An 11,300-nucleotide genomic window follows, 5' to 3' on the forward strand; every position below is an offset into this window, starting at 1 on the left:
AGGGCGCCGCGGGAAACCGAGGTCGTGGACGAGGAGGTTCCGAGTCGAAGGTCAAGACGCAGCCGCCGTGGTGGAGGGCATGGTCGGCGCAGTAGGCGTCTGCTTCGCCCGGGACGAGGCGGATGAGGGGTGCGTACTTCTCCGAGAGGCGCAAGCGTTCGAGGATGGCGGGAACGAGGAAAGGAGGGTGGTGAGGCGGTTCGCGACGCGCGTAGGTTGTGGGAAAGGGTGCCGGGATGAGCTCGTTTGACTCGGACAGCAGGTGAGAGGGGCAGGTTTTGGGGTTGCTGCTGTGGAGGTTCTGCAGGCGGGTTGAAGACTTGAGAAGGCGATCAAGGCGCACGGGGTGTTTGGAGGCGGGAAGGTAGCCGTCAAAGTAGATGGCCGTCCTGAACGAGTCAGCACAGGACCACGAAGCGTGTATGCGTTGCGAAGGGCGAAGAATTAGGATACAAAAGGGGCTTACACTTTGGAGCCCTTGGACAGGGCATCCAGCCAGCTTATGGCGGCATCGCACAGAAGCTTGTGGGAAACCTGGCCAGCTCTGTTGCTTGAGCACAGACTGTGGATGTGATAGGCAAAGGAGGGACCATCAATGATGATCTTGATGCCGGTGAGAAGAGTGTCAACACCATATGGCCCGAGATGGGTGAAGAGATGGGGGATTCCCATCTCACGAGGCTGATGACAAGGAGATGTAATGGTGAATAATCATCAAAATTTATCCATGGGATCTATGAGAAAAGTAGAAGCTCCAAGCATGGAGAGCTATGCAGGACTCATTCTCATGATGAGAGGCAGAGATCATGGTCTGGATGGTGTCTTGATGCAGATTGAGTCTAATTCACTCTATAGCAATATGTATCTATAGAGGAGCATCCCATGCATGAAGCCGGGAGGAAGCACCCATCATTACCACAGTGCGCATAAACTTCGACACCCTCCTTTTGACGTCAGAAGCCATAGCACAGTCTGCTCGCTCCTTCCCGGACACGGCCTCCCCACCCGGACCCTTCCTTCTCTTCTCTTCTCGTCACAGCTCTCAAAATTTGTTTTCGTCCCTCCTCGCTTCGGAGCTCCCCTCCTTCAACCTCCTCCAGGCCCTCCGCCATCACCACGACGCCCGAACTCAATTCACGATGCGTAGCACGTTGATCTTCGCGGGCAGCTCTTGCCCAGCGCTCACAGGTCAGATTTGCGAGAACCTGGGCATGCAGCCCGCCGAGGCGGAGCTCACCCAATTTTCCAATGTAAGCTGGCTGTTCCTGAGTCAAAGTCGAGCCGGAGCGTGAGCGGACTGGCTTGAGTTGGCCTGGGCTGGGCCTTCACTTGACTGCCCTGTCCTGCCTGCCTTTCCTGCGCCAGGGAAATCCCCTCGAACGCTTGTCCGTTGGAGTCTGCTTTTCCGAGTTGTCACGGCTTCTCGCTTGAGACTAACCATCCACCAAGGGCGAGACCAGGGTACGCATCCTCACCAGCGTGCGAGAGAAGGACGTCTTTATCGTTCAGTCTGGCAGTCCCAAGGTCAACGATACGATCATGGAGCTGCTCATCATGATCTCTGCATGCAAGGGCGGCTCGGCAAACAAGGTCACAGGTAGGCCCTTCCTCCTTGACCCGGTTCTGACTCGTTGGCGATCCAGACCATTGACCCTCCTCCCTCGCTAGCTGTTCTTCCCTACTTCCCTTACAGTCGCCAGTCCAAGAAGAAGTCCCACCGCGGTGCCATCACAGCGCGCATGCTCGCCAATCTGTTGACCATGGCTGGTATCAAGCATGTCATCACCGTCGATCTGCACGCAACTCAGATGCAGGGCTTCTTCAAGTGCCCCGTCGACAATCTGCATGCCGAGCCCCTCATTGCTCGCTGGATCCGTCACAACGTCGCCAATTGGAAGGAGGCTGTTGTCGTGTCGAAGAACGCCGGTGGAACGAAGCGAGTGACATCGCTCGCTGACGCCTTGAAGCTCAATTTCGGCATGGTCACGACCGAGAAGAAGAAGCACCGGGGCGCCAACATGTCGGCTAGTGTCATCATGGGTCACCTCCACAGCTTCAACCGCGAGCCTGTGCTCGAGTCTTCTGCGACAAGTAAACCTGCCGAGGCCAAGACTGAGGCTCTTGAGGAGCCAGCTGCGTCCGAACCTCAAAACGTCAGACGAAACCGAGTCCGCGCAAACACACAGGGCTCCCCGCAGCGCTCGAACGGCCCGCCGCTCCGCACCGCGGACGTCAACCGCGTGGTTCGTCCCACCACGCCGACGAAGAACTCGTCTGGTCAGCAGCAGGACGAAGACGAGAGCGATGCGCAGTACGATGACGGCCCAGCATATGAAGTGACGCAGGGTCGCCTCGTCCAGGGTCATATTGTTGATGACGACTATCCGTCGCCCGCAACGTCGACCGCTGGTGGCAGCTCCCGCGAGGAGCCCGATCCCATGACATGTCGCATGCCTCGTCCTTCTTCGCCCATCCTCCAACCACGGCGAGCCCGCGCCTCATGCGCTGGGCGGTTCCGGCGACGCCGAGGCCGAATCGGACGAGGAGGAAGCACTCTCAAGGACCCAAGTCGAGCAATGATCCACTGGTCGGGACGTGGAACCGCACCGCCTTCATCGTTGATGACATGATCGACAAGGCCCGGCTTCGGGATTGGCTGCCGGCCAAGACGTCCGTCAAAGAAGGCCAAGCCAAGAAGGTGTACTTGCATCCCCAACCCATGTGTCTTTTGGGGGGGACTGCCTCGAGCAGATGCAGGGCTTGCGAGTCCATCGACACGATAGTTGTGACCAAAAGCTCCCCTATCCAAAGAGGAACGTGTCAAGAACATCAGCAAGCTCGTCGTCCTCGACCTGTCTTTCCTCCTCGCCGAGGCCATTCGCCGCAACCATTATGGCGAATCCATTTCGCCCCTCTACCAGCACATCCTGAACTGAGGAGCCTTTCGGCTTGCGCGAAGAAAGTCTTGACAGGTATGGCTGGAATACGGGGTTCGTTTGACTTTGAAAATTTTCTAGGCGGCATCTAGCGAGGCGTACGGCAACGGCATGATTTCGAGCCCCCTTTTCTGTCATGCGTTTTACGACGAGACAGACAAAAAAGGCAGAGCTCTAGAGCAATGATGATACCATCTGCTTTTTTGTTGCACGGGATGTGTGATGCCTCGTCTCCATCCTTCCCTCTTTCTCTTTCTCTTGTGTGCTTTCCCCACCTTGGCGCATGCCACACCCAGCGGTTGCTTTCTTCGGAGAGCCGGGGCCCAGTTCATGCAGAACGGGTCCTGAACGGAACGTTGGAAGATCAACTCTTCGACCTCGAGGGCCCCCCTTTTTGCACATCGGCTTTATTACGCTGTTTAGTCGATGGGCAGGGGGGCGAGAGTAGTTCGGACATTTTCTGCTTATTTGTGTGACGTGACTTGTTGTGTTCTTGACCGTTTTGACTTCACTCTACCAATGAGCTGCATGATGAGTTCTTCGAGGGGAACATGCCTTCATTGAGTTTAGCCAGGATACTTATCTTCAAAGTTATCACCCAAAGCCATAATACAACCGTTGACTTCCAACACAACATGCCCGCCTTCCCTCATGTGACAAATTCAACCTGGAAAACCACACGGCCTACATGCCACAACGATCTTGATCACGATGGGATGGCCGCGGCCAACGTCTCCAGCTCCGCCCTCTCCACGCCGTGTATCTCGGCCAGCAAACTGCGGAACTCGCCGGCGTCGCTCTCCTTGCGAACAGTCTTAACATCCTGAAGGAGCTCCTCGCTCTCCGCGTCCCCAGCAGCAGCAGCACCGCCCCCACCTCCACCGAGGTTCCCCTTGCCGGCAGCGCGAATGAGCCGCCACGCGCGCCGGAATTCGTCCCGGATCGCGACGATTCCATTATGCGTGACCGTCCGCGCGACGTTATGGTCCAGCTCAAAGGGGTCCTCAATGGCAAACAGGTAGCGGTGCCGGACCTCCTTGACCTCGACGGGCTTGGCCTCGGCGGCGTTGGCGTTGGCGTTGGCGGCAGTGGGCGCGCCGGCTGGGGACGGCACGTTCTCGAGTACCGTCTTGGCGCCCGTCCAGCCCTTGGTCTGTTTACTGAGCAGGCCGCGCGGGGTGCGCAGGCTCAGAACATCGCGACCCCAGTCGAAGCCGCGTGCCTTGGGGTTGGTCGACAGGGTGCCCGTGTGGGCGTAGTACTCGAAGAAGCCGCGCAGCAGGCGGCCGACCGAGTGGTCATTGCCGTTGAGCTGGCGTGCGCGCGCGAGGCGCTGAATTTCGGCCTCGTCGCGCCAGAAGCCCACGAAGCGGCCACGGCAGATGAGGCCGTCGGCGTCCGGGTAAGTGGAAGGATCCTGCGGCGGTGGCGGCGGACCGAGGTGCTGCAGGTTTGGGCAGACAAAGGGCTCGACGACATTGACGAGGTAGTGCAGCATCATAAGCACGTACCCGTAGCTGCTGAGGGTGCCGCGGTAGGGGGTGTTGATAGCGCGAGACTTGGCCCAGTGCTTGACGAAGAGCACGAGCGTGCGCACGCGCGGGTCCGTGTGAGAGTAGCAGCGGAGCAGGAGGGTGTTCTGGAGCGCAAGATGGGCGGCAAAGTTGATATCGCACTGGACGCCGACGCCCGACTTGGGGAACTCGAGGTTATCGCGGTACCGATCGCGTGGTTGGTTGGCTGTCAGTTTCGAAGGGTCGGATAGCGCGAGGATGACCTGGAGGACCTGCTGAGACTCGGGTGCCGCTAGGGCAAGCGTGCTCGCGTCGCCTGGCTGGTTCGTGTCGCCGCGGAGTAGTGCAACGTATTGCTTGATCACAGGCTCAAGACGGCTGTCGTATGCGTGGTGCTCAAGGGCTCGATCAAACTCAAACGCCAGTTGCAGACTTTTGTGGCGACGTGCCACGGTTCCAAGGCTGATGGGGCCTGATATAGCAGCAACAAAATCGCCAACTTGCTTTTGTACCTCAAAAGACCAAATGCCTTCAACGTAGTGCTTGATGACGAGCTCTTGGAACAAATCTTCGCCCTTCTCGGCAAGCAAGGCTGCAGGGCGCAAGTTTACGACGAGTTTCGTAACACGCTCGTGGTAATCACTCGCTGACTCGAATTGGGTCTGCTGCAGCGTGACGAGCTGAACCGAGTTGAGCTTCTTGAGTCTATGCAGATACAGCTGTAGATGCTTGGCATGCTGGAGGGGATCACTTCCAGCCACCGGCTGATTCTGCAACTTCTTCCAACCGAGTACACACACTTCCGCAGCCTTTTCGGCATCGGCAGACTTCTCCTGTGTCGTACGATGCTCCCAACCCATGGCAAGCATTTCGCCTTCCACTTGCGTGAAGACACCCAGCAGCGAGTGTGAGCACTCGTCGTCATTGTGGCGACGGAAGAGGAGCGATTGGTAGCCCTGGAGCCTGGCCTTGAGTGTCTGATCGTAGAGGCCTTCGACAAAGGCCTCGCAGACCCGCGTCAGGATTTCAAAGTCTTCTCTTGAAAAAGTAGTATGGTTTGACAGGGTAATGTCACGTCCATTGAGGCGTCTCAAGGCACGTTTGGCATTGTTATAGTAAGAGGTGAGATTCTGTTTCTCAGTCTGACGGAGCTTCAAGCTCTGTGGCTGGTCCACGGAGGGCTTCGGGGCAGCATTCGGGTCGCCTGTTGACGCAGCAAGCTGTGACTGGGCCGCAACCGTAGGAGTCTTGGGCTGCTGCTCTTCATCTTGGTCCTGGACAGGTTCATCACCATCCTCGGCCTCGGCTGCTCCAAGAGGGTCGTTGTCGATGCCCCTTTCCCACTTGTCTCGTTCCTCTAGTAGACCTAAGAGAAGCGAATCTGAGGGCTTGCTGCAGAGTTTGATGATAGGCACTCGTGTTCTAGTCAGGAGACGCGCTCCCAGGCCGGCATCGAGGAAAGCCTTCTCGACGAGGCGAGGGATCACCGAGTCAGCGCCGTCAGGCTGGGGCACAGAGAGTGGCGAGATGAGCCCGAGGTCCATATCTGACGCTTTCGTAGCGAAGCCTGAGGAAAGGCTGCCGAAGCATTCCAATCCTATTGACGAGGCTGGAAACCCAGTTCTGCCATTTGTCTGCTCTTCGTGCTGCACAATGACCTGTCGACAGATCTCTTGAATCCTGATGCGGAATGACTCTTTCTCCATGATGTCGTCTCGCTCAATCTCTGCGCCCGCGACCAGCGTCTCGCTTAGGCCATCAAGATAAGCCGACTGCTGAGCGAGCTCTTCAGGCGACAGAGGTGCGGCGTGATGGTTTCCGTGAGGGTTGTACAGTCCGTGAGAGCGCTGGGCGCCACGCGGTACATTGCCGTCTTGGCGGAAGCCGGGAGGCGCACTCGGGCCGGAGGGGCCGTGGTCCTGATAGGAGTGTGACTGGTACTGATGGGCTCCATATCGCTGTCCTCGTCCCTGGAAGTGACCCTGTCCCTGGCCGTGCTGATGCTGGTGCTGATTTTGATGGTGGTGTTGTGGCCCTGCCCACTGGCCAGCACTGCCACCAGAGCGTTGCGTGTATGGCTGGCGTGGTGGCCCCTGACGGTAGCCCTGTTCATTGTGGTGGGCAGCGAACCCTTGATTCTGACCATAATTACGAGGAGGCACCGGCGCAGTGGGCCTCGTGTCGACAGGAATAGTCATTTGGGCATTCATTTGCCGACGCTGAGCCTGGTTCGGCCGCTTCCTCGTCATCTTGGGGGAGGTGGGTGACTGCTGGGAAGAAGGAGTGGGAGCATCATCTGTTGAGCCTTCGAGAAGGTCCCTGTGAGAGATACTGTTGCCATTGCTTCCAGGCGTGTTCGTCAGGATTAACCCTCTCAGTCTGGTCTCGAGTTCGGGGTCTTGACCCTGGCTCGAAGGTTGATAATGAGCCATGGCCGGTTGGGGGGTCCGTTGGTCAATGCTCCAGGTCAGCCGATCCAGTGAGAAAGGTATCTTCTTAGCGAGAGCCTGTGAAGACTCAGGTCAAGGATAGCTAGGACTGATACTGATGAGCACGGTTTCCCCTGGTGAAGTTAATCATCCAAGGATCAGATGCATAGGTAAGGGAATGATGGCCTTGGTGAAGGATCACGGGGATTCGATGGTGATCAGGAAGTGGCTCGCGAGCGCCCTTTTTGTCTGTTTCTTCAGAGTGGGTCGAATGGTTGCGCGAGACACGGGTGTCCTTCCCTTGATCGCTCGGTAATGAAGGCGGGATGACGAAGACGATGGTTTCCAACGATCCTCAGTAGCCGGATAAGTGCAACCTGGAAACAAATCACGACCTAATGATGGGCCGTAGTCAGGTTGTTTTGCTTGTGAGACTAGTCGTACACGAGCAGGTTAAGCAATCAGGGAAGGCGCAAAATGGGGTCGGATATGAAATACAGTGTGGAACCCATGGCTTGACAGCCTTGCCGGCCCTCCTGTCAATGGGCAAGAAGGAGGGGGCACGCCGCTACAGGGCGTAAATACAGTGCGTTTTTTTTTATGCATTCGAGCTTTCCCCCCCGCAATTGAGAGGCGAGAGCTTCTCGTGCCTTGCCGTACCGACCTTCAACTTGTGCCTAGGGGTCGATGCATGGAATGAACCGCCTCAAGCACTCTCAAGATCAATTCGCCAATTGAGGGCAGTTGAACTTGCGCGTTGAAGTTTCTCTCCATTTTTGAAAGAAAAGTATGGGGAACTACCTTAACTACGCTACTAACTTGCCACGAGGTGACTGTGAGTAGTATCAGTGATACAACGGTGGCAGCCTTATGACGACACCTGACAAGGGAGCTTCAAGCCAGCAGCTGTGATTGGATTCCAAGCCGTAAAGTATACATTGCAGTCAACTTGCTTGGGGCTCTGCACAGTGCACTTGTATCCTCACACCACGAGCAGAGGTCTCCACCTCGGCCTCCACCCAACTGACCTTCTTTCGCTCAGGCAGCACAGGCCGCCCCAGGCTGAGAGGTACTGACAAGGCAGGATCGCCTCCCCTCCAGGTCAACGACAGCTGCTTCCAATTTCGCCATCAGCGTCTTTGTCCCTCCACCCTCATTTCATCCACCTATCCTTTGACGACTTGTGTATCAAAGGAACTGGATTCGGCATTGTTTGTCGCTCTTTCTATCTTGATTCAGTAACTCAGGTTCCCGGCTCGAGCGACGCCGACGCTGCCCAGCGCCAGACTACACGCGACGCCTTCCGGACATCTTGTTGAAACCAACAACTTCAAGCACTCGCCCGTGTGTTTATGCCGACGACCTGTGCCCTCGTGCATCTCGAAGCTTCAAATATACTTTACCTGACTTTATTCACAACCAACTCAAGGCCCGCGCACTCGCCAAGATGAGCGCGCCACCCTCTGGTCTGCCCAACGGCCAGGCCCAGGACCAGAAACCCAACCCGACCGGGCAGCAGCCGCGACCGCCCCCTATCAAGCGACGAGCCAAAGGCGATCCTCTCGTCGCGCGTAGACGACCGCAGCCCAAACCCAATGCTCCGCGGCCGCAAGGTGCGGGCGCCGCTTCCTCGAGTCGCGCGACACCTCCCTCTGCGGCGCTGAGGCCCGAGGTCCACACCGCTGGCCTCCTGGCTCGCATCACAAACAACCGAACCAAAACGGCGGCGAACGGGGGTTGGACGGAGCCGCTGCCGCCAGGCGGTCGCGAGTGGAAGATTGTCACGACCAAGCGTGCCCTGATGGAAGGCACCCGTCACCACGTCATGAGGTTCTCGTCATCTCGCATCGAGAAGGAGAAGCTACACATTGATCCCACGGACCAAAACGATTTCACGCGACCTGTGACCCTTCAGCGTCGCGACCCAAGACAGCCCGCTGCTGGACGAGAGGTGAAGCCCGAGGAGGAAGAGCCCGAACCTGAGCCCAACCCAGAGGACGAGAAAGAGGCCGAGAGGATTGCGCAGCTCAAGGCCGAGAAGGATGCCTGGAAGGCCATGGAGGCTGCCAAGAGTGCGCCGGCGATCAAGGACCCCAATGCCAGTACGCGTACCAAGCAGCCGAAGCAGGAGGACCGCGGTGTGCAGTTTCACCGCGCACCCCGGTCGGAGAAGGAACGCAAGCAGCAATCGCTGCGTTATGAGGAAGCGCTGCCCTGGCACATTGAGGACGCCGACGGAAAGCACGTGTGGGTTGGTTCATACGTCGCCCCTCTGTCGGAGACGACAGTTTGTCTCGTGGCCACGACAGACGGCAAGTTTGCCATGACCCCGCTTGAGAAATGGTATAAATTCCAGCCCAAGCCGAATTTCACCACGATGAGAATCGAAGAGGCCGAGGCCTTGATGAAGCAGCAATCAGGCGTGTCTCGGTGGCACATGCAGGCGCAAGAGAAGAAGGCAGGACAGAAAGACCTCGAGGATTGGAGAAAGTTCAAGAACGGACCGTCGCGTATCAAGACGGAGAGTTCGACATTCAGGGGCGTATCCAAGTCGGAAAAGATGGACCATGACGAAATTGATTTCGAGGGCGATGAATTCCAAGACGACGACGAGGCGCCCAACTTTGAGCCCGACAACGACGAAGATCAGAAGGAGTCGGCCGAGCGCATCAAGCGCGAGCAGCTCGGCGCCAACGTGTTCGGAGAGGGCGACGAGGGTAAGGTGGACCAGGAAGAGCTCGAGACCCGGCTTCTCGAGGAGAGCAGGAAGAGGGAAGGCAAGACCATCAACAAAGCATTGGTCAAGCGAGAAAAGGAAACCATCTACAAGAAGGACTCGGACGATGAAGACGGCAACCGTTACTTCGGTCCCTCAGTAAGACCAGGTCCTCAACATGTGATGACCAGCATACTAACAGGCTTTCCAGGATGAAGAGGATTCGGATGACGAGAGCAAGGACGGAGAGGATGAGGCTAAGAAGGACGAAGACAAGGCCTCTAGCCAGGATCCTTCTGCGCAGAGTCAGGACGCCAATGGTGCCAAGGACAAGGACGCAAACTCGAAGGGCACACTGACGCCTTCTGGCAAGCAGAAGGAAGCCGATGCTGCCCGAAAGGGCAAGTCACTGAAGCGTCCTGGCTCGCCGAACCTATCGGAATCTAGTGAAACAGAGTCGACGCTGAGGAAGAAGAAGCTCAAGAAGAACGGAAGCTCTGTCCAGGTAAGCCGCTCAGGGACACCTCTGCCATCGGGCCACAAACACAAGGTTGGAATGAGCTCGATGAGCGACGGCGAAGCCACCGGTGGAGAGATGTCCGATGGCCAGCAGAGGAAGAAGAAGATCAAACTTCTTGGTACGGGCGCCAGGAGCACGCCCACTGGCTCGCGTGCTGGCAGCCCAGCCCCTGCAGGCGCAGCAGGCAGTACGTTAAGACCTCTTGAAGAAAGTATGGACCAAGCTGACAAGACAACGCAGGTGCATCGCCGACGAGCCCGAATCCGCGTGCCGGCTCACCCTCCCGATCCGGGCCCATTGAACCCTGGGAGGTCTTCGCAGCGCTGCCGCCGCAGGGCATATCGTCAAAAGAACTCAACAGACGCTTCAACGAACGCATTGGTGATGGACCAGGCCAGACATCCAAAGCTGGATGGATCAACATCGTGAAGGATGTGGCTGTATTTGGCAGGGACAAGCTGCTGCGCCCAAAAGAAGGAGCCGCTCCGAAGCGAGACTAATGAGATTTGTTCACATGGGAACGATCTCTGGCGTCTCGGTTGTCTTTATGTACCACTTGCTTTCCTTAGGTACCCAAACGTAGATACCAAGAAGGTTTATTCAGAAAAGACGATGGGCACTAGATCACAGCACAAGCTGTTAATATTGAATCAGAGTGCTGCGTAGCGCAACACAATTGGGTATTATGAGAATAAATCCAACCGTCCTTACTCATCCATCTGCCACGAGTAGTCCAGCCCTTTGTTCCTTTCTCGTCGGTTGATCGCCTTGAAACGTTCGCCCTCAAATCCATTACTCCTATCAACACCATCCCACCGATAGCCAGGTCTGATGCCGTACCGATTGGGCGGTGCGCCGCCGGTATAGACGGGTCTGTTCTTCCCCTTCTTCCCCTTGCCGCCCGTCGTCGTTGTCGCCGTATCCGTTTGCATGAACTGCGCCATGGGATCGTTCCACCTCTCTTTTCCCTTCATCTCGCGGTTCATGTCCTCGTCATCGGCGCCCCGCGCGAACGCCATAGTCTTGGCATCTTCGAGCGCCTCGGGCCGTGCCTTGGCCGCCGCGCCCTGCACATCGCCCTTTGGCGAAATCTTAGCCTGCCGCTCCTTTTCGAGCTCCTCGGCCTCGGCCGCCGCCCGCCGCGCTCAGCCCGCCTCATCGACACGTCGACCCGTCGCCCCGTCG

At 57.4% G+C, this 11,300-nt stretch overlaps 5 protein-coding genes across 5 annotated transcripts in view; 2 read left to right on the top strand and 3 right to left on the bottom strand.

The window, feature by feature from the left end:
* Positions 1–462: 462 nt before the first annotated feature.
* Positions 463–672, bottom strand: VDBG_08316 (conserved hypothetical protein; the record flags this gene model as incomplete). Its single annotated transcript, XM_003001225.1, has 1 exon — positions 463–672. One exon carries the CDS (start codon positions 670–672, stop codon positions 463–465), a length of 210 nt encoding a protein of 69 aa, XP_003001271.1.
* Positions 673–1,139: 467 nt separating this feature from the next.
* Positions 1,140–2,630, top strand: VDBG_08317 (ribose-phosphate pyrophosphokinase; the record flags this gene model as incomplete). The annotated part of the gene is made up of 3 exons (XM_003001226.1): positions 1,140–1,250; positions 1,450–1,597; positions 1,669–2,630. 3 exons carry the CDS (start codon positions 1,140–1,142, stop codon positions 2,628–2,630), a joined length of 1,221 nt encoding a protein of 406 aa, XP_003001272.1.
* A 1,012-nt stretch (positions 2,631–3,642) lies between these two features.
* VDBG_08318 (caffeine-induced death protein) lies at positions 3,643–6,882 on the bottom strand (the record flags this gene model as incomplete). Its single annotated transcript, XM_003001227.1, has 1 exon — positions 3,643–6,882. The coding sequence occupies one exon, from the start codon at positions 6,880–6,882 to the stop codon at positions 3,643–3,645; it is 3,240 nt and encodes a 1,079-aa protein (XP_003001273.1).
* Positions 6,883–8,326: 1,444 nt separating this feature from the next.
* Positions 8,327–10,544, top strand: VDBG_08319 (transcription initiation factor IIF subunit alpha; the record flags this gene model as incomplete). The annotated part of the gene is made up of 2 exons (XM_003001228.1): positions 8,327–9,754; positions 9,807–10,544. 2 exons carry the CDS (start codon positions 8,327–8,329, stop codon positions 10,542–10,544), a joined length of 2,166 nt encoding a protein of 721 aa, XP_003001274.1.
* A 278-nt stretch (positions 10,545–10,822) lies between these two features.
* Positions 10,823–11,300, bottom strand: part of VDBG_08320 (pre-mRNA-splicing factor CWC26) — a gene marked incomplete at both ends in the record, with an annotated part of 1,076 nt that continues 598 nt past the window's right edge. Inside the window, one exon of the mRNA XM_003001229.1 lies at positions 10,823–11,239. Within this exon, the coding sequence (XP_003001275.1) occupies positions 10,823–11,239 (417 nt within the window). The remainder of the gene's footprint in view (positions 11,240–11,300) is intronic.

Source organism: Verticillium alfalfae, genomic scaffold, assembly GCF_000150825.1.
Source record: "Verticillium alfalfae VaMs.102 supercont1.12 genomic scaffold, whole genome shotgun sequence".
Taxonomy (NCBI): Eukaryota; Fungi; Ascomycota; class Sordariomycetes; order Glomerellales; family Plectosphaerellaceae; genus Verticillium; species Verticillium alfalfae.